Source organism: Myotis myotis, unplaced genomic scaffold, assembly GCF_014108235.1.
Source record: "Myotis myotis isolate mMyoMyo1 unplaced genomic scaffold, mMyoMyo1.p scaffold_m19_p_28, whole genome shotgun sequence".
NCBI lineage: Eukaryota > Metazoa > Chordata > Mammalia > Chiroptera > Vespertilionidae > Myotis > Myotis myotis.
Genome location: NW_023416333.1, coordinates 912,943 through 935,410, shown reverse-complemented (window position 1 = coordinate 935,410; position 22,468 = coordinate 912,943). Strand labels below are relative to the sequence as shown.

Below are 22,468 nucleotides of genomic sequence, written 5' to 3'. Positions count from 1 at the left end.
TTGTTTACATCCCAAGGTTTGGAATGAGGAGCCTGGTTTGCAAAAAATCAGTTTACAGAAGCAGAAGCAGTTTACTTAAGCATGTTATCTAAATTATAGTTTTGGGTCCCAGGATCACTGAATTGACAGAAACACATTATCTAGAGCCCTCATGTCAGAATGAGGAACCTGGTTTGCAAAAAAGCCATTTACAGAAGCAGACTTAAGCATGTTATCTCAATTACAGTTTTTGGGTCTCTGGAACGCTGAGTCAACAGGGACACTTTAACTGGAGCCCTCTGACCTTGGGATCACTGTGCTGTCCTTCCCAGGTAAAGGAAAATGTGCTTTCTAAGACCAGTATGACCACAACCAATGGGATTTCACATTACAATCAATAGGGTATTTAATCGAATGGGGTGATTTATTATAATTCAGATAATTAAAATAACTTTTCTATTATTTTAGCAATAAAATAAGTACAGAAACCAAACAGCAGGGTTAGAGTTAAACTACAGTTTCTACCCAAAATGATTGCTACCATACTTCAGTAGATCACTTTTAACATCATTTCTGGAGGTTGCATTTGCCCCTGTGGATTGTATCCTGTCCCACAGAGAAGGCTCCTGTTGGATGCAGGTGAGGCTTCATCAGGGTTTCTGTTCGGGCATTCCCCTCAGTTCCATTGGTGTATGTACCTGTGTTAATCCAGGATCACAACCACTTGGTTACTCTTGCTTTGTAAAATGTTTTTCAGGGCCGAAACCGGTTTGGCTCAGTGGATAGAGCGTTGGCCTGCGGACTGAAAGGTCCCAGGCTCGATTCTGGTCAAGGGCATGTACCTGGGTTGCGGGCACATCCCCCGTGGGAGATGTGCAGGAGGCAGCTGATCGATGTCTCTCTCTCATCGATGTTTCTAGCTCTCTATCTCTCTCCCTTTCTCTCTGTAAAAAATCAATAAAATATATTTTAAAAAAATGTTTTTCAGGGTAAAAAAGTGAATCTTCCTATATTTGAAGTATTTAGCCTCTCCCGAATCTCTTTTGCTTAAAGTACAACCAAAACTGTCTTGAATTTCAATAAGTAATCTATTTATTGTGTAGACACTTGGACATATTAAGGAATGTCTTTCAGTTTATTTGTATATGCTTCCTTTAGCATTGCTGTGTCATTTTCAGTGTGTAAGTCTTTCACCGTCTTTGTAGAATAGATTGTCTTTATGTTGTGGACGAAAGGGGCCACATGCTGACCTGACAAGCTCAGGAGAGGCCTGCATTGCAGTCTTGCAAACTCAGAGACTTAAAGTAACCACAAAGGCTGGTCTGAAATTAAACTTTAACTAAAAGCAGTTAAGGTGGGCAGTTACGTACTAGGCCAGTATCTTCACTGACAAGGTCAACCTTTACCTTTACTGAGCCTATCTTTTTTTTTTTTTTTTTAAATATATTTCACCGATTCTTCACAGAGAGGAAGGGAGAGAGACAGAGAGCCAGAAACATCGATGAGAGAGAAACATCGATCAGCTGCCCCCCGCACATCTCCTACTGGGGATGTGCCTGCAACCCAGGCACACGCCCTTGACCGGAATCGAACCCGGGACCCCCCAGTCCTCAGGCCGACGCTCCATCCACCGAGCCAAACCGGCTCCGGCCGTCTTTTTGCATCTATGATAATATACCCTTGAAATGTCTGGCTAACTTGTGACTTCCCTTTTATGTGGAGCCCCTGGGGCACAACCAAATGTGCTGGGTCCCAGGACAGATACCACAAATTCCTTCATTATCATGTTAATTGTTCCTGCACCCACCTAAGTGTGTGTCCATCATTTTAATTTTTATCCAATCAGGGTTTTAATTTTTATCCAAAGCAGGGTTTCCCTGCTTTGCTTATCCCTCCTCCTTAATCTGTCACCAATGAATTTCCTGTAACCCACCTATGTTCCTCCTTTGATTGCAATGTATAAATACGGATGTAACCCCGCCATTCTCTGGAGCATTATCTCAGTTCATTGAGGTTCTGCTTCCTGGCATATGTCGACAGTTTGGCTCAAATAAACTTACAAAATTCTTTACAGGTTTCAATGGTTTTGATGTTAACAATGTGTTTATCTGTTTATTGTATGTGGTGTGTTTACTGGCTTCAGGTGGCATTACTAAGGGTTGATATTTTATTGGCCTAAATCAATTAAATACTTATATAGATTAAACACAATCTTCTGGTCTGACATACTTTAAATTACAGGTTTCTAAACAAGTAATTGAAAGGGCGAGGGCTATGCCCTCCATCTTACCCTAGCAGCCATGTGCTCCGAAAGGCTTCTTCCTGGAAGCCCAAGCCTCTGCTAGCCACGCCCAGGATTTCATAAAACTAACCAATGACAATCAAGGGATGTGCACACCATAGATATGACCACATCCTGTGTAACAAGATCCGACTTGCACCTGGCCAATCGACTTGCACCTGGCCAATAAGCAAGGCCCACAGTCATCTCTCCTCCCCTCACTCCACCCCCCTATTAAAACCCCTTTTTCCCACGGGGCTGGCACTCTCCTCTCACCATTGCATCAGTAGAGGCCGGGAGCCAGACCCGGGTCTGTAATAATAAAGACTCTCTGCTTTTGCATCGGACCCGGCTGGCTCCCTGTTGGTCTATTGGGGATCTCAAAATCTGGGCATAACAGTAATATCTTTTTTTAAAATATATTTTATTGATTTTTTTACAGAGAGGAAGGAAGAGGGATAGCGAGGTAGAAACATCGTTGAGAGAGAAACATCGATTCAGCTGCCTCTTGCACGCCTCCTATTGGGGATGTGCCCACAACCCAGGTACATGCCCTACACCGGAATCAAACCTGGGACCCTTGAGTCCGCAGGCCAACGCTCTATCCGCTGAGCCAAACCAGCTAGGGCAACAGTAATATCTTTAAAGTAAATGAGGATTTATAAAATTCGAATGAATACCTACATTCATGAAAATACTGGAAAATAATAAAAATAAACAAAAATGGAGATGGAAATAAGTAAACTGACAATATTAATATTCTAATAACTGTTTTAAATATTGTTGATTTTAAAATTGTACTGCTTCCAAAATATAAGGAAAACTAACAGGAGACATTCTACATTAATATCAATGTTCCATTAACTAGGTTATAGGGACTATTAAAGTAAAAAATATTAATTTTACAATGCATTCCCAGAACACAAAGACTTCAGAGATCACGACTTATAACTAGAAAGATTTTATCCCTTGAAAAATACATAAATTAAAATCTTGCCGAAACCGGTTTGGCTCAGTGGATAGAGCGTCGGCCTGCGGACTGAGTGGTCCCAGGTTCGATTCCGGTGAAGGGCATGTACCTGGATTGCGGGCGCATCCCCAGTGGGAGATGTGCAGGAGGCGGCTGATCGATGTTTCTCTCACATCGATGTTTCTAACTCTCTATCTCTCTCCCTTCCTCTCTGTAAAAAATCAATAAAATATATTTTTTTAAAAAAAGAAAAATACATAAATTAAAATCTGTTTCCCACTCTGTTGGGTGGAACCTTATCTCATCAGGGGCCTAACCATGACTGGATATCTGGGTCTGTATCTGACACCCCCATCCACCTGCTTCCCTAACTCAAGCTGCCTCTCCCTTCACTTGGGGAGACAGGGAGGGGCTGAGAGAGCAGGCTGCCCTTCCCTTCCCCGATCCTCACTGAGGGTTTAAGGATCCAGGCAAATCAGAGGCAGAAAGTTTCTGGTTTCAAACCCAATCTGCCCGCCTTTTGAATTCTCTGTAACTTCACTGTAACAATGTGCTCCCGGCTTGTGAAGATCCTGGGAAAGACCCCTCCCTGGGACACCTGCAGCTGAAGGGCAGACCAGCCAGTAGCTCTAAGCACAGCCTCTGGGATCAGGGAAACTTCTGTGTGAATTCCAGGTTCCTCCTCCCGCTTTATGCTTTTGCCACAGCTGCCATTTACTCGCTAGCACCCTAATAAAGGAACAGCCCCTCTATCTGGGGTGCCTTGTGCCATCAGAGGGCATCGGGCCCTTTCCTCCCTTTAAAGAAGTAAAATAAACGCCCTCCCTCTGCTCCTGTCTCTTCTCTCCCTTGTGAATCCTTTCGCAGCCCCGTCCCCAGCCAAAACCCTGACAATGACGTGGGAAACTCCCCCAGGAAGGGCTGTCCCTGTGGGAGGAGGTGCGGGGACCCGGGGCTGCCCCCTCGCTCCTGCCCCGCCCTCCCTCCCTCTGTCCCTGCACAGGCCCGGCCGCCGGGCTCGGCCCCGCCCCCATCGCGGAGCCGCTCAGCTCAGGCTCTGGCCCCGCCCACCCCGCAGGGAGGCGCATGCGCAGTTCCTTGCAGACGCGGAAGCGGCCGTGGAGGGGAAGGTGGCGGTTCCCCTGAGGAGGGTGTTTGTCTTTAAAGCTGACGCTCCCCGTCCCCCTCCCCGCAGGGAAGGCTGAGGGCGCTGCCGGCGCTGAAGTCCTTGTTGGGGTCCCCGCCCCGGAGCCTCTCTCAGCGGTGAGTCCGCGCCCCGGGAGGCTGCGCGGTGCGGGCGCCACGTTCCTTCGGGAGGTAGCGGAGGCCCCGGCCCGTGGTCTCTCCGCCTGTGGCTGTGGCCACCGCCTGCCGCGCGGTTTTCCCGCTGAAAACCGTTCCCGGGGCCGCCGGTGCTCCCCGCGGGGCTGAGAGTCTGGGCCAGGGGGTCCCCGCCCTTTGCGCCCCTCCCCCCGCCCGGCGCTTTCCGCCCAAAGACCCCGGATGGCTCCCGGCCTGGGGGTCTGCACCCCCCTCCTAGGCCCACCCCCATTTAATAAGGGGTCTGCCTGTCCGGGGAGCACAGTGTCCATGGGGGGGGGCTCAGGGGGAAGGACGCGGTGTCTCTTGAAGAGGCGACCTGCCCGCAGGGAGGGGCTTTGTGGGCGCGGTGACTGCGGGGGGCGGGGACCCAGGCTGGGGGGTCAGGAGAGGGAGTGAGAGACAGACACGTGGGCGGGAGAGAGGGCAGCGAGGGGTCCACAGAGAGGGGCCCATAGGGGTTTGGGGGGGACTGGACGGCGACGGTAGGAGTGAGGGGGTCACTCGGGAAAGTGGCCTGAGGAGGAAGGAAGTGGAGACACAGGGAGGAGGGGGAGCCCAGAGAGAGGAAGGGGGGCTGAGAGGGAGCGGGTCCTGGGGAGCAGAAGTGGGGGCCGCACAGGAGGAGGCACTTGAGACAGAGACTCTGGTTCAGAGGAGAAGAGTTGGGGAGCGAGTGCAGGGACAGAAAGGGGGGCTCAGGGATGAGGGAGCAGAGGGAGCAGCCCTGAGTCAGCAGCTGTGGGAGCGGACAGAGGGGAACAGGCAGCAGAGGGGCCGCGGGCTGTGGGGAGGGGAAGACGCAGACGTGTGTGGAGATGGAGCCTCAGAGACCGGGAGAAAGAGCCCCTGAAGGGAAGTAGGTTTCAGGAGTTTCATGGTCCAGGTGTAGGACAGAGAGAAAAGGGGAGAAAGAGCAGGGGAGAGGGGGGTACACAGGAAAGGACCACAGTGGAGGGAAAGGGAGCAGGAGACAGAGACAGATCCACAAACAGAAATACATAGTAGTGGGAGGAGGGGAACCCTGATCTCGGTGAGGGATGAGCTGATGGGGTGGTGGATGGTTAAGTTGGGATCTATAGGCTTGTGGCCTTATGTGTGTGAGTGTATATGTGTATTTAGAGATACATATTACTGTTGATCTCCGGGAGGCAAAGAGAGGCAATTATTGATCATCTGCCTACTCCTGGCCCCTCACTGGGCATCAAACCTGCAACCTGGCCATAGGCCCTGAAGAGGCGACCTGCCCGCAGGGAGGAATCTAACCACGACCTGCTTGTTCAGAGGTCCCAGCTCAATCACTGAGTTATACCTTCTAGGTGTGACTTTATATATTTCATTTAACAGCTGAATTGTCTTAGTTATGCAGATTTGAATGACAATTATAAATGTCCACTGTATAAGGCTTGGGAATTTTGTAAGTATTTGCTTCCAATTGCAAACTTCATTCACTCAGAGGGGAGATACTTGTCTGTTGGTCATGGGTCCCTTGTCATTTCCTGGTAGGGCAAGGAGTAAGTCACCTGTGTCTGTCATCATCTGATGCTTTTTAAAAGGAATATTCGAAACTTTAGTTTTGTTGCTGTGGTTGGTGGTGGTGGTGGTGTGTGTGTGTGTTTGTGTGTGTGTGTTACTTTCCTGGATTTACTTTTTCTATGTCTGACAATTTATTATTTAAAAACATCCTGAGATAAATCCTCTGGGTCTTCTCAGATTCCCTGAGGAGTTTAAAGAAATTCCCTCAGGTGTGCTTTCCCCCATAGAGTTGGACAGCTCCTCTAGGTGGGGCATCATTGGTTATTGAGGTGCTCTTGGTGATTGAAAGGTGAGGACAGGGATTAGCTGGAGGGTTGCAGGATGCCTTTGTGAGAGTGGGGAGCAGACTTTGTTCAGGGGAGGTAAGGGGGTGCTCTTTGGTTTAGGAGGTCCGGATAGCAGCTCACCTCATTTCTGTAGGAGTTTGTGAAAGTCTATGGGAGGAGAGACTCATGACATATACACTCGAAAATTTACAGTAGAGTCTCCATGTAGGAGCTCATTGTTCCTGTCTCTCTCCTGTGACCAAGGACAGGAGGGGTGTCCTTTTCCTCATTTCCAGGTCCTTCTGACTGTGAATGTGAGGTGAGCTGATTAAAAGGCTGTGTGACTCCTCAACATAGTGTCACCTAAGGAAACAACCCCAGACCCCGATCAGAACCGGGACCCAATGGCTGCCTCTCAGGTATCAGATGTGTCCTGAACAGAAACTGTGTTTGCTTTTCCTCTAACATCTGTTGATTTATTTCTCTCTTTCTGGTGTTCTTGCCTTTGCAGGTTATTTTTGTTTCTTATTTCATTACTTTATTGATCACAGTCAATGTCAGCAGTTTCTATATTTCTCTCTTTTGTGTGTTTTTCTTTTTTTTTCTGACTCTCTTTTTTTAAAAATATTTTTTATTGATTTCATAATGGAAAGGAGAGGGAGCGAGAGATAGAAATATCAATTAGATTAGAGAATTATGGATCAGCTGCCTTCTGCACCCCACCCTGCACTGGGTATGGAGTCTGAAATCTGGAGCCTGCCCTCCTGGTTTATAGGTTAGCCCTTTACATCTCAGCCACACTGGTTGGGCTATAATTCCCTCCTTTGTGCCAGAGCCGTGTCTGCATTCATTTTGTCACCCTCCACAGGTGAGGAAGCATTACTACCTTTAATTGGTGACTTTCAACTAATCAAAATATTTCTTTCTTTTTTTTATATTATTGATTTTTTACAGAGAGTAAGGGAGAGAGATAGAGAGTTAGAAACATTGATGAGAGAGAAACATCGATCAGCTGCCTCCTGCACATCTCCTACTGGGGATGTGCCCGCAACCCAGGTACATGCCCTTGACCGGAATCGAACCTGGGATCTTTCAGTCCGCAGGCCGACGCTCTATCCACTGAGCCAAACCGGTTTCAGCTCAAAATGTCCCTTTTGTGACAGATCAAACTTGGAAGGCAGCCATGTCTAACATCCCTACTGGGATGGGGTCAGAGGCTCAGGCATCAGTGAAGAAGGAAAATGCAGGTTTTAGGTTCACGGGGCTGCAGCATGAGCTCTAGATCAGAGGTAAGAAGGTGCACATTTTACTGCTCAGAATAGCTCTGAAAGCTCTGAAAAGAAGGGCAAATAGAAGAAACTTGCTCATTAGATTACTACGAAAGACTTCGGAAATAAATTTACTATTAGCTTACAGAACGTGAAAGGTACACGTGGATTGACACATGCAAAAATAAATGTTTATTTGTGATCATTTCCAGAAATTTTTAAAATTTATTGAGGTATTTTTCGCAGTAATTTCACACCAGTGATGACTTGACCTTCACTGTGCTTCAGTCACCTGATGCCCTTTGTCTCAGTCCACCTGATGTTCACATAGCAGAGGTGCTCCCCTCACTGTAGTAGCGATTTAATGAAAGTTGTGCAAAGACCATCACTTCACATCTGGCAGTGTCCATCCTCTTAGATAACGTTTGCGTTAGAAAATGAAAGACTTACTTTTCTTTCCTACAGATCATTAGCTTTTGCATGGGAGCTGTAAACAATTAGGCCTTGATTCTTTTTTCTTTTTTTTTTTAATATATTTTATTGATTTTTTACAGAGAGGAAGGGAGAGAGATAGAGAGAGTTAGAAACATTGATGAGAGAGAAACATCGATTAGCTGCCTCCTGCACATCTCCTTCTGGGGATGTGCCCGCAACCCAGGTACATGCCCTTGACCGGAATCAAACCTGGGACCTTTCAGTCTGCAGGCTGACGCTCTATCCACTGAGCCAAACTGGTTTCGGCAGGCCTTGATTCTTTACATTTTCCTTGTATTCTATTCTTCCATCATGAACGTACCCTACATGGTCACTTTTTGTGCTTTCTAGAAAGTTTCCAAGAATGAGATCATTAATGTCTGATCAGTTTTACTAAATTTCTACAACATAGCTCTCTACTAATGATATGTAAAAATTTTGAAAGAAATGTATTAGTAAGAAAAAATTAGTTCCCCCAGGCTGGTGTGGATCATTGGTGGAGGGTTTGATTCCTGTCCGAGGGCAAGTAGCTCCTGGGTACCTGTGGTAGGCAGCCAATCCATGTGTCTCTGTCTCTCTTCACATTGACCTCTCTCCCTCTCTCTGCTTGCCTTTCACTCTCAAAAAGTCAATGGAAAATATCTCCCCAGGGGAGCATTCACAACCACACAAAGGTAACAGTGTGCCTTTTTGGCTTTATATCATTAAGTTTCTCTCTGTATTGTGTTTATAAAACACAAAGGCGATCATATACAAATAGATTCATGAGATTTATACAATCACTAAGCCATTTTGATTTCATAGTTGTAAAATGTGTGTGTCTGTGCCTAAACTGTTAACCTTATTTTAGCTATTTTTTCTTTGTGTTTTTCCCCAAGTATATTTTTATGTATTTCTAAGAGGACGAGATAGGTAGAAAGAGATAGAAGCATCAATGATGAGAGAGAATCATTGACCGGCTGCCTCCTGTACACCCCACACTTGGTATTGAGCCTGCAACCTGCTCATGTGTCCAGAGCAGGAATTGAGTGAGTGACCTCTTGGTGCATGGGTCAGCACGCAACACTGAGTCACACCAGCTGGACCTGGCCGAATAATCTTCTACGATTACTCAGTAAAAATTTCCAAATTGGATTGTAGTTCCTATGTGTCCTATTCCATGAGAACTGAATTCCATTAATAGACACTTTTAGTTCAAAGTTCTGTATGAATTTTTCCTTGTGTTTTCTTTTTCTGGGTTTTCAGATGTTTGGCACATCGTGCGGAAATATTGGCATCACAAGTAAAACCTGAGCTTGTGACACATGTGGAAACACAGGCCCCATCTCAGAACCTGGATCAGCATCTGTATTTTTTTAAAAATATATATATTATTGATTTCTTACAGAGAGGAACGGAGAGGGATAGAGAGTTAGAAACATCGATGAGAGAGAAGCATGGATCAGCTGCCTCTTGCACACTCCCTGTTGGGTATGTGCCTGCAACCAAGGTACATGCCCTTGACCGGAATCGAACCTGGGACCCTTGAGTCCCAGGCCGACGCTGTATCCATTGAGCCAAACCACTTAGGGCAGCATCTGTATTTTTACAGAAGTTCATTTCGTTGTGGTCTGCTTCACACTTGAGAAGTCCATATACTTCCAACCAGCATGACCTTTCCCGCTGAGAAATATACATCACTGACCCTGAACGATGTAAATGCAGCCTTCAGAAATCCATATGCCCCTGTGCATTCCTTAATTTTAAAGGTTATTTAACTATAAAATAAAATCTGTACTGTGGACATGTGTCATCTTGTGTGTCAGTGTCAGAAAACACATCAGAGAATGTTACTGGGGCAAAGTGATCTTACTGGATAATTCAGGATACCCCAAAGGTCAAAACCTCTTCTCCTAACATTCTTTTCATGTTGGGTGACATTATGAACTCTTCTGGTGACCTCTTGGTCAATGTGTGTTTTCTTTCAGGGACCGTTGACCTTCAGGGATGTGGCCATAGATTTCTCTCAGGAGGAGTGGGAATGCCTGGACCCAGCTCAGCGGAAGTTATACATGGATGTGATGTTGGAAAACTACAGCAACCTGGCTTTCCTGGGTAAGGATGACTTCCTTCCCGATTTCCTACTCCATCCCCAGGGTTTTATTTCCTTCATTATTATTTTTTTTTTTAAATATATTTTATTGATATTTTACAGAGAGGAAGGGAGAGGGACAGAGAGCTAGAAACATCAATGAGAGAGAAACATCGATCAGCTGCCTCCTGCACACTCCCCACAGGGGATGTGCCCGCAAGCAAGGCACATGCCCCTGACCGGAATCGAACCTGGACCCTTGAGTCCGCAGACCGACGCTCCATCCACTGAGCCAAACTGGTCAGGGCTCCTTCATTATTTTAACATCTCTCAGAGGCTTCTGCTTTTTCTGGTAGATTCTTGCTCTCAAAGAACAAATTGGGCCTTAGCTGGTTACGCTCAGTGGATTGAGTGCCAGCCTGCAGGTTTAAAAGTCCCAGGTTTGATTCCCATCAAGGGCCAATGCCTGGGTTGCTGGCTCCCTCCCCAGTATGGTGTGTGCAGGAGGCAACCAGTCAATGATTTTCTCTCATCAATGATGCTTCTATCTCTCCCTCTCCCTTCATCTCTGAAAGCAATAAAAATATACATTTTTAAAAAGAGAAACAAATTGAGGGTAGAAAAGAAAGGCTTTGTGAGGTACGTGAATTAGGAACTCAGTGTTTGCATACTTTACATGGTGTATACACTAATTACAATGCTATCATAAGATAAAATTTTAGGAAATCATTTTCTAGAATATTCTAACATTCTACCATGTGTTATGGCCAGAGGACAACCTGGATTGGAAACGGGAAAGCCTCTCTCAAAATACTGCATTTTCTTTAATTTTTATATTTTTAAAGATTTTATTGAATTCAGGGAGGAAGGGAGAATTAGAGAGAGATAGAAACTTCAACTGGGCATTCGTTGATTTTTTTTATATGGGCCCTGACCAGAGATCAAACATACTACTTTAGCATATTGGTATAATCCTCTAAGCAACTGGGCTACCTGTGCAGGCAAATTGGATTCTTTCACTTAGTTCTATGTATCTTGGCTTCTATCATGTCTTTTCATGTCTTGATGTATTATTTCTTTACTAGATACCCGGTGCATGAAATCTGTGTACTTGGGTGTTGGGGGTGCACTCAGCCCAGCCTGCACCCTTTGCAATCTGGGACCCCCTTGGGGATTGTCCAACTGCCAGGCAGTTGGACATCCCTTTCACAATCTGGGACTGCTGGCTCCCAACCGCTCGCCTGCCTGCCTACCTGATTGCCCCTAACTGCTTCTGCCTGCCAGTGTGACCACCCCCTAATCACTCCCCTGCCATCCTGATCGCTCCCAACTGCCCTCCCCTGCCGACCATCTTGTGGCTGTGGGTGCCCCCATCTTTGAAGGTGTGGCATTCACTTAGCGTATTCCCTCCTTATTGGCCATGGAAACTGTCATCTTTGAGGGCGGGAAAGCAATTAGCATATTCCCGTCTTATTGGCTGTGGGTGCTGCTATCTTAGGGGTGTGACAGTCAATTAGCATATTCCCTCCTTATTGACTGTGTGAATTACCATCTTTGCGATGCTGTGAAGGCCAATTAGCATATTCCCTCTTTATTAGATATGATGATAGTAGTGAGTAATACTTCATTGTTTGTACTTCAGTGTATTTATCTATTCACTTGTTGACGGACCTCTTCATTGCTTCTAATAATTGAAAATTATGAATAAGCAGCCCCTTGTAGGGTTTTGTATAGATTAAAGGCTCAACTCTTTGGTTTAAGAGTAAGGAGCCCAATTACTGAGTGTGTATTTAGTTTTATAAAAACCTCCAGAGCATCTCTCCAATGGGCTGTAGCATTTGGCATTTTCAGCAGCAGTGATTGGGAGTTCGAATTGCTCCACATCACAAAGGCATTCGGTGGGGTCAGTGTTCTGTATTCTGACCTGTTCCATGGTGGTTTAGTATTGCTTGGTTGTGCTCTTTGTTACTTCTCATTGTTATAATGTGCATTTCTTTAATGACATAAGACGTGCAAGATCTTGTTACACTGATTTTCTATGAGTATATATTTTGTAGTGCTGTGCGTTAAGGTGTTTGGTCCTTTTCAAGTTGTTTTGTCAATGTTGAATTTGAAGACTTCTTTGTCTATTTTGCATAATTGTCCTGTGTATGTTGACTTTTTTATTTATACACACACACACACACACACACACACACACACACACACACACACTAGAGGCCTGGAGTACAAAATGCATGCTGGGTAGGGTTCCCAGGCCTGGCCTCCTGGCCTCCTCCTTCCCTCCTTCACAGCCCCACCACTTCTGCTGTTCGCCCCCTGGTGGTTAGTGCACGTCATAGGTTGCGATCGAACTCCGCTCTCCAGGTCAAACTCCCGGACAATATATAGATTTTTTTATTGATTTCAGAGAAAAAGATGAGAAGGACAGAGAGATAGAAACATCAATGATCAGCTGAAGCTGGTTTTGCTCAGTGGATAGAGCGTCGGCCTGCGGACTGAAGGGTCCCAGGTTCGATTCTGGTCAAAGGGCATGTACCTTGGTTGCGGGCACATCCCCTGTAGGAGATGTGCAGGAGGCGGCTGATTAATGTTTCTAACTCTCTATCTCTCTCCCTTCCTCTCTGTAAAAAATCAATAAAATATATATATATAAAAAAAGAAACATCAATGATCAGAGAGTATCATTGATTGGCTGCCATGTGCCCTGAGTAGGACTCAAAATGTTACATCTTGGTTCATAGGTCGACACTGAACTGCTGAGCCGTGCCAGCTTGGCCAAGTTGACTTTTATAAATGTTTTCTTACAGCTAGAGCTGTATTACAATTTTTTTGATAACAGAAGCTTTGAAGTATGTTTTAAAATCAAGAAGCCTGAAGCCTTTAATTACATACATTCTTTTAATGATTCACTTGGTTACATGGAGTCCTGTGACATTCACATTAATTTTGGAAAGAGCTTTTCTATTTCCACCAAAAGTGTCATTGGGACTTTAATAGGGATTGCTTTGAATGTTTAGGTCACTTTGGGTACTAATGACAGCTGATACTGTTAGTATTTCAGTCAGATCATGGAATGTGTTTTCCAACATACTGATTCGGTGTTTAATTACAGCCAGCCAATGTGTTCGTGTGTGTGTGTGTGTGTGTGTGTGTGTGTGTGTGTGTGTTTTCTCTTGTTACTTCTCACTTGATGTTACTTTTCCCATTGCATTTTAGAGAGAGTGGAAAGGAGGGAGGGGGATTGAAAGAAAGAGAGAGCAATATATCGATCCGGCGCTAGCCGGCTTGGCTTAGTGGATAGAGCGTCAGCCTGCAGACTAAAGGGTCCCAAGTTCGATTCCTGCCAAGGGCACATGCCTAGGTTGCGGGCTCGATCCCCAGTAGGGGGCGGGCAGGAGGCAGCCGATCAGTGATTCTCTCTCATCATTGATGATTCTCTCTCTTCCCTCTCCCTCTCTGAAATCAATAAAGAAATATATTTAATAAAATATATATATATATATATATATATATATATATATATATATATATATATCGATGCGAGAGAGACACATTGTTGTTTCGCTTCCTCACATGTCCCAAATGGGGTTTGAATCAAACCTGCAACCATTTGGTGGGTGGGCCCATGCTGTAACCACTGAGACACACTGCAGAGGGCACCAAGCAATATTTTATGCTTCACAGCATACAAGTTGTGCACCTTCTTAGGACGTAAATTGTTAATATTTCATTTTCAATTATGCTGTTATTCATGTAAATACATACTTAATTTGTTATTTTGTATTAATATTTGTTACCTTACAGGAACACAGCTAACTTTGTGGGTGGTTTTACATGGCATGTTTTGAGAAATTAATTCTATATCTATATCTAAATTTTTAGAAATATGGAGTCTGTGATTTGCAATACAGAATTCTATCACATCTTAGGAGAGATCATTTTATTTATTATTTTTTAAAAGTATATTTCTTTATTGATTTCAGAAAGGAAGGGAGAGGGAGAGAGAGATAGAAACATCAATGATGAGAGAGAATCATTGATCATCTGCCTCCTCCACACCCCCTCCTGGGGATCGAGCCCACAATCCAGGCATGTGCATTTGGCCAGAATGGAATCCAGGACCCTTCAGTCCGCAGGCTGACACTCTATCCACTGAGCCAAACCAGCTAGGGCCATTGTATTTATTTTCTATTTTTATTTTCTCTTTTTCTTGTGACCATGAGAACTACTTAAAATATCTTGAGGTTATAACAATGTATCCTAAACTCATAGTGTCAACTGCATACAAAAACTCTGCAGATTGCCATTTTTACCGATGTACACACATACGTTGATATCACATTATCTTTAATGTGTGCCAGCAGAGATTTAAGATTTTATTCTTCTTATATATTTTTTTATTTTTTCAAAACACCTTTTAATTTCAAAGAAGGAGATGGGGAGAGATATAGAAATATCCATAATGGAGAGAATCATTGATTGGCTCCCCCACACTGGGGAATGAGCTCGCAACACACGCATGTGCCCTCACCGGTAATGAAACTGTGACCTCTGGTTCATAGGTAGGACCCTTATCCACGGAGCCACACCACTCAGATTATTCCTTTCATTTTCTAAAGTTCCACAAAAGAAATCAAAGTGATGCGTGTTTCTTTAATAGAACACCACAAATAGAAGATGCACAAATGCACTTCCCTCATCTCGCTCTCCAGTGAAGAAACTGGGAATTGGGAGTGTTTTTATAATATTGCCATTGTGTGCCAGGGGATTTGAGCAGGTATCATTGGCAAATGTAAGCAACTCTTTGTCCCTCTTTGATGTGAGTTTTCCTCGTTGTACCTATCTTGAGCTTTTGTTGAATCCTACACTGGTTCTTGGAGTACTCGAAAATGTTATTTGCTCAATACTTGCTGGTAAGCTCTAAGTGCACTCACGTGATTGCCAAAACGAAAAATTTGTTTTCTTTCAGCTATGTCACCTAAAGATAACCAGGCCTTTATGCCAAAGCCCGGAATACAAGAGTTATTCTCTGAAATAATACTGGTAAGATATAAAAGGTGTATACTTCCTAAGTGTACGTGATAATGTACACTTAATGAAAGCCTTGAAATTTGAGGAAGAGTGTGATGACAACAGAGGATATTAATATAAACAGAACTAATTTGGAAAAATTATCATAATAAATTTCTTTTTACCTAAAAAAGTCAAGTATATTATGAATTTGGGAAACCTCCCAATTTGAAGTCAGTTACATTGGTCGATCAGTGTGTTTGTGCACGTGAAGGTTGAAAACAAATTTTTACTGTTATGCATTCTTGGAAAGGAAATCTGGAAAAACTAGGAATTCGCATAGTCTGTAGTGTAAATAATTTGCGTTGTTTAAAAATGCAGGGTGGGATTAAACTTCGTCAATCATTTCTAAAATATATAGATTTATAATGTACCTATAAAATTAAAATGTGCTCAATTTGGCAATGTTTTATGATTTTTTTCAATTAAAAAATATGTTTTAATTGATTTCAGTGAGTAAGAGAAAGGAAGAGGGAGAGAAAAACATCTGTGATGAAAAACAATCATTCATTGGCGGCCTCCTGCATGCCTCCCACTAGGGACTAATCTGGCAGCCAGGCAATGTGCCCTTACTGAGGAATGGAACTGTGATCTCCTTATTCATATGTCAAAGCTCAACCACTGAGCCATGCTGGTAGGGCAATTTAGTAAACCTTTGTTTATTCATTTTTATGATTGTTATTTTAAAGAATATTTTTAATGATTTCAGAGAGGGAGAGATAGGGAGAGAGAAAAACATCAATCATGAGAAAGAATCATTGATCGGCTGCCTTTGGCACGCCCCCTACTGGGGATAGAACCTACAACACAGGCTTGTGCCCCTGACTGAAATCAAACCCAGGACCCTTCAGTCTGCAGGCCAATGCCCTATCCACTGAGTCAAACCAGCTAGGACAATTTGGTAATCTTTCAAACAAGGATTCATCTTTCTTCCTCTGACAATAATGTTTTATATTTATTTTTTGTCTAATATATTAGGAAAGCTTTTGTTATACAACCATCTTGGTTTCATGTGTATCACAAAATTGTTTTTATGGAACAAGTGTACATGTTTAATGAAATTATAACTGTCACTAAAGGTCTTTCTATCTCCCATAATCACCAGAGTACACATAATGAAGATAGAAGTTATCAATGGATTGAACATTGGAAAAACATGAAGCTAGAGTCATATCTTAGTCATCGGACAAGTGAGCTGACAGAGGAGCATCATAAAAGTGGAAAAGTCATTGATCAAATGTCCAGTCTCAACATACATCAGGTTATTCCTATTGTGGAGAAGACACACAAAGGAAGTAAATGTGTCCAGTCTTTTCTGCAGCCTTCAAATGATGATGAACAAGAGAATATTCATACTAGGGAGCAGGCTCACAAATGGAATCCGTGTGGGAGAGTCTGCAGTCAATTATTCAATCTAAATAGATGCAAAAAAATCCATAGGGGAGAAGAACCTGATAAATGTAAAGATTTTGGTAAAACATCTTATTGGCCTTCAGGTTATACTCTAAATCAGAGAATTTATACTGGAGAGAAGCCTTACAAATGTAAAGCATGTGGCAAAGCCTTTAAATGTCATTCTTCTCTTATTGTACATAAGGGAATAATTCACACTAAAGCAAAATTTTACAAACTTAGGGAAAATGAAAAAGTCTTTAGTCAGTCCTCAATACATACTCAACATCATAGAAATCATAGGGAAGAAAGGTTTTGTAAATGTTCAGAATGTCACAAAATCTTTAGCCGGCCCTCAGCCCGTATTTTTCATCCGAGAATTCACACTGGAGAAAACCCTTATAAATGTAGAGAATGTGGCAAATCCTTTAAAAACCATGCAGTTCTTACTAATCATCAGAGTGTTCATACTGAAGATAGGCCTTATAAATGTAGAGAATGTGGTCAAGCATTCCTCCACGCCTCAAACATGATTCGACATAAGAAAGTTCATACTGGAGAGAAACCTCACAAATGTAGAGAATGTGGCAAAGCCTTTACCCGGTCCTCACACCTTACTTGTCATCAAAGAGTTCATTCTGGAGAGAAGCCTTATAAATGTAGAGAATGTGGCAAAGCCTTTAGCCAGTCCTCAGTCCTTACTTACCATCAGAGAGTTCATACTGGAGAGAAGCCTTATAAATGTAGAGAATGTGGCAAAGCCTTTAGATCTTCCTCCTCCCTTAAGGTACATCAAAGACTTCATACCGGAGATAAGGTTTATAAATGTAGAGCATGTGGCAAAGCCTTTGGCCGGTCCTCACACTTTACTTATCATCAGAGAGTTCACTGTGGAGAAAAGCCTTATAAATGTAAAGTGTGTTGCAAAACCTTTAGCTACTACTCAGATTTTAATCGTCATCAGCTTATTCATACTGGAGAGAAGCCTTATAAATGTAGAGAATGTGGCAAAGCCTTTAGCCGGTTCTCATCCCTTACTAATCATCAGAGCATTCATACTGGAGAGAAGCCTTATAAATGTAGAGAATGTGGCAAAGCCTTTAGCAGGACCTCAAATCTTATTGCACATCAGAAAGTTCACACTGGAGAGAAACCATATAAATGTAGAGAATGTGGGAAAGCCTTTAGCAGGTCTTCAAATCTTATTGCACATCAGAGAATTCATTCAGGAGAGAAGCCTTATACATGTAGAGAATGTGGCAAAGCCTTTGTCAGCTCCTCAGATCTTACTAAGCACCAGAGAGTTCACACTGGAGAGAAGCCTTATAAATGTAGAGAATGTGGCAAATCGTTTGGCAGGTCTGCATCCCTTACTAAGCATCAGAGAGTTCACACTTGAGAGAAGCCTTATAAATGTAGAGGATATAATGGCCTTTCATCACTGTTTCTGCCTTATTGTACAGCAGAGTTCATACTTGAGAGAAGACTTACAGATGTGAGGAGTGTTGTAAGTCCTTTACCAGCTGTGAGAACTTACAGAACATCACAGAATTGATACTGGCAAGAAGCCTTACGAAGGTGAAAAATGTAGAAAAGGTTTTATAAGGCATTTATATCTTACTGTACCTGAGAGACTTTATACTAAAAAGAGAACATACAGATGTAGACAGTGGGCTGGAGCCTTTACTCACAGCTCAAAATTCACTGCACATTAGAGATTTTACAGTGGAGGGAAACCTTACACTGTAGAAAATGTGAGAAAGCCTTTAACTTGTGGTCTAACCTGCTCAACATTTTAGGAATCATTCTAAAGCGAAACAGCAATAATATAAAGTTTTCATCTAAGGATTTAAGCTTCAAAGGTTGAAGCTACATTGAGAATGATAAATAAGGTCTTATAAATTATCAGGCATATGTTAAAGTGTATATCCTCATATCTCATACAACATTGTATGATTATTACTGGATCGAATTCCCGCAGATATAAAGAATGTGACGAAGCTTACCCATAATGTAAACTTTTTTTTTTTAATTTTTTTAAATATATTTTTTATTGATTAAGATATTACATATGTGTCCTTGTCCCCACGTTACCCTCTACCCCCCCCCGCCCCCCCCGCTCATGCCCTCACCCCCCCGTTGTCCATGTCCATTGATTAGGCCTATATGCTTGCATATAAGTCCTTTGGTTGATCTTTCCCTCTTACCCCCACCCTCCCCTACCTTCCCTCCAAGTCCCGACAGTCCAATCAATGCCTCTCCGTCTCTGGATCAGTCCTTGTTCATCAGCTTATGTTGTTCATTATATTCCACAAATGAGTGAGATCATGTGGTATTTATCCGCTCTCCAGTTCCATCCATGCTGTGGCAAATGGTAAGAGTTCCTTTTTCTTCTTCCTCTTCTTAAAGAATACCTTTCAGCATTTCATATAATGCTGGTTTGGTGGTGATGAACTCCTTTAGCTTTTTCTTATCCGTGAAGCTCTTTCTCTGACCTTCAATTCTGAATGATAGCTTTGCTGGATAAAGTAATCTTGGTTGCAGGTTCTTGCTATTCATCACTTTGAATATTTCTTGCCACTCTCTTCTGGCCTGCATGGTTTCTGTTGAGAAATCAGCTGACAGTCGTATGGGTACTCCCTTGTAGGTAACTGACTGTCTTTCTCTTGCTGCTTTTAAGATTCTCTCTTTATCTTTTGCTCTTGGCATTTTAATTATGATGTGTCTTGGTGTGGTCCCGTAATGTAAACTTTAACCGACATCAGAATTCATACTGGGGAGAAACAATACAAATGTAACATCCTAAAGTCTTTAATCAGCATCCGAAGCTTAATTCTCACATTGGAATTCATTCTAGAGCAGCGGTTCTCAACCTGTGGGTCGCGACCCCCTTTGGGACTCAAACGACCCTTTCACAGGGGTCACCTAAGACCATCAGAAAACACATATATAATTACATATTGTTTTTGTGATTAATAACTGCTTTAATTACATTCAATTTGTAACAATGATACTGGGGGTCACCAAAACATGAGGAACTGTATTAAAGGGTCATGGCATTAGGAAGGTTGAGAACCACTGTTCTAGAGGGATACCTTAAATCTGAAGAATGTGGGAAATCATATACTTGGACCTACAGCCTCAGTCAGTATCAGGTATTTTAATTGGATACAAATTCTACATTCATGTTATAGGAGGAGGGACTTTTGTTCAAAATGTTCAGTTTATAAAACTCCAAGGAATTTATGCCTCAAAGTGACTTTAAAGATGTAAAAACGTTATCTAAGTATATAATTGATTATGGATTTCAAAGTATGACTGAATTCACACTAGATAGACAGCCGAAGTGACTTTCAAGTATTGTTCAAAATTTGAATGTTTATTACACACTGTACTCTCCTGGGGTTCTTGCCCAGCATCAAGAAGGGTTCATGATGCCCTAACCGGTTTGGCTCAGTGGATAGAGCGTCAGCCTGCGGACTGAAGGGTCCCGGGTTCGATTCCGGTCAAGGGCATGTACCTGGGTTGCGGGCACATCCCCAGTGGGAGATGTGCAGGAGGCAGCTGATCGATGTTTCTCTCTCATCGATGTTTCTAACTCTCTATCCCTGTCCCTTCCTCTCTGTAAAAAATCAATAAAATATATTAAAAAAAAAAAAAAGCAGATCTTGACATGAACTTGACTGACTGATTGATCCTACAGCACAAGCTCTATAGGATTCAGCTTTAAATTTTGCAGCATCTTCTTTTAGTTCTCTAATTAGGGTTTCTCAATGCTCCTGCCACATCTGTTACAGAGGCCTTCCAGGGGAAGAGGTGGTGTCTTGGAGGAAACCGGAGCTCATAGTGTCCCCTAGTGACCAGGTTTCAAATGCTGGGGATCCAAAGGCAGCCTGACTGAAGCTGGCATGGATAAGCTGGTAGAAGGCATGGATACGCTGGCCTGCATTCCTGCAGTAAGTTGAACTGCATGGCCTTGAGGTAGCACTGTCCAAGTTTCCTCTTGGAGTAGTATTTCTCTTGCTGAGCAATAGTCTGTCCATCTGTTTCTCCAGAAGTTCAGTGCTAAGCTCTGCTAGCCTCTCCTTCATCCTGTGAAAATCAGTTAGCTTGTTTTCCAATAACTTTCACTGGAAGGAGACTGTTAGTGGACGATGCATGCGAGGGACCTGGGATTGAAGTCTGGAGGGACAGGAAAACATCTGTTTGTTTTGTTTTGGGAAATCATGTTTTGATCTTGTGAAAAAGTTGACAAATCTTTTGTCAATAGCACATGAAGCAGAACAACCACCTGGCCAACCCATAGACTCAGAAGAAATATTGAAGTATTGTTCCATTAAGAGAATTCATTTTTGACCTAGCCAGTTTGGCTCAGTGGATAGAGCGTTGGCCTGGGATCTGAAAAAGCACGTGCCCAGGTTGTGAGCTTAATCCCCAGTGTGGGCTTGCAGGAGGAAGCCAATCAATGATTATCTCTCATCCTTGATGTTTCTATCCCTCTTCCTTCCTCTCTGACATCAATAAAAATATGTTAAGAAAAAAAAAAAAAGAATCCATTTTGGGATGGTTTTATATAACAGATAATGCACTTGAGACTGTTGAGGACTGAAATGTGTCCCCTGAAAAATGGATATTTTGAAGCCCTAACCCCCAATATGTCTGTATTTGTAGATAGGGTGCTTAGGGAAGTCATTAAGATTATATGAGGTCACAAGAGGGGGTGTCCTCATCTGATAGAAGTGTGGTCCTTATGAAAGGAGATCAAATAACCTGTTTGTACATATTCTTGAATTTTTCTATAGATAATATTATCAGGAAAGGACAGTTCAATGTCTTTTTAAAAAAATATATTTTATTCATTTTTCACAGAGAGGAAGGGAGAAGGATAGAGAGTTAGAAACATCAATGAGAGAGAAACATCGATCAGCTGCCTCCTGCACACCCCCTACTGGGGAGGTGCCTGCAACCAAGGTACATGCCCTTTACTGGAATCGAACCTAGGACCCTTCAGTCCATAGGCTGACACTCTGAGCCAAACTGGTTAGGGCTCAATGTCTTTTTGATAAGTCAGAAATGTTTATTTATTTATTTAAATCTATTTTATTGATTTTTTACAGAGAGGAAGGGACAGGGATAGAGAGTTAGAAACATCGATGAGAGAGAAACATCGATCAGCTGCCTCCTGCACGCCCCCTACTGGGGATGTGCCCGCAACCAAGGTACATGCCCTTGACCTGAATCAAACCTGGGACCCCTCAGTCCGCCGGCCGACGCTCTATCCACTGAGCCAAACTGGTGTTGGCAAGAAATGTTTATTTTTATGTGTACTTAATTTTGGAAAAGGTGTTATATCCAAATGCTTCATGAAATAACATACGGTGTGTTGTGAAAAAACAGCATTTAAGGTAATTTAATTCAAGTGTTGGAAACAACATTTGTTACAGTAATGCAGTTTATAAGTGTTCTTTAAAAGGTTCATTTTTAAGCAATGCTATTGTCCTAAATGATCACATGTCTTAGTCATCCAAGTCTCATATCCCAGATTCTGTCCCTCTGAAGGACTCTGGAATTCAGTCATGTTGAGTCTTGGTCGCCCAGGGGAATGAGGAAGGGAGCAGGAAAGGCTGCTGGTGTGAGTATCAAATTGCCCATCTAGCCAGGGAGAGTTGTGGTTTCACCTTCCAGTTCTTCATCCTCACACAGACCATTGCAAATTTTTGTTTCTTTAAAGTGCTTACATGAATTCCAATTGCAGTCATATACTTGGGTTCAAGCTCCTCCCCACCTTGGTTTCGGGCACATCCCCCATAAGGGGTGTCGGGGAGGCAACTGATTAAT

The 22,468-nt window shown here is 43.0% G+C and overlaps 1 protein-coding gene across 2 annotated transcripts; it reads left to right on the top strand.

Annotated features, from left to right (window-relative positions):
- Positions 1 to 4,337: 4,337 nt before the first annotated feature.
- On the top strand, positions 4,338 to 21,518 carry LOC118649198 (zinc finger protein 883-like). 2 transcript variants are annotated; one of them, XM_036296062.1, is made up of 5 exons: positions 4,338 to 4,493; positions 6,649 to 6,771; positions 10,062 to 10,188; positions 15,138 to 15,211; positions 20,428 to 21,518. In XM_036296062.1, exons 2-5 carry the CDS (start codon positions 6,757 to 6,759, stop codon positions 20,485 to 20,487), a joined length of 276 nt encoding a protein of 91 aa, XP_036151955.1. In that variant the 5' UTR covers positions 4,338 to 4,493; positions 6,649 to 6,756; the 3' UTR covers positions 20,488 to 21,518. The 2 variants fall into 2 exon arrangements, with proteins under 2 accessions (XP_036151955.1, XP_036151954.1); XM_036296061.1 differs by lacking the exon at positions 20,428 to 21,518 and adding an exon at positions 16,344 to 18,693.
- Positions 21,519 to 22,468: the final 950 nt, after the last annotated feature.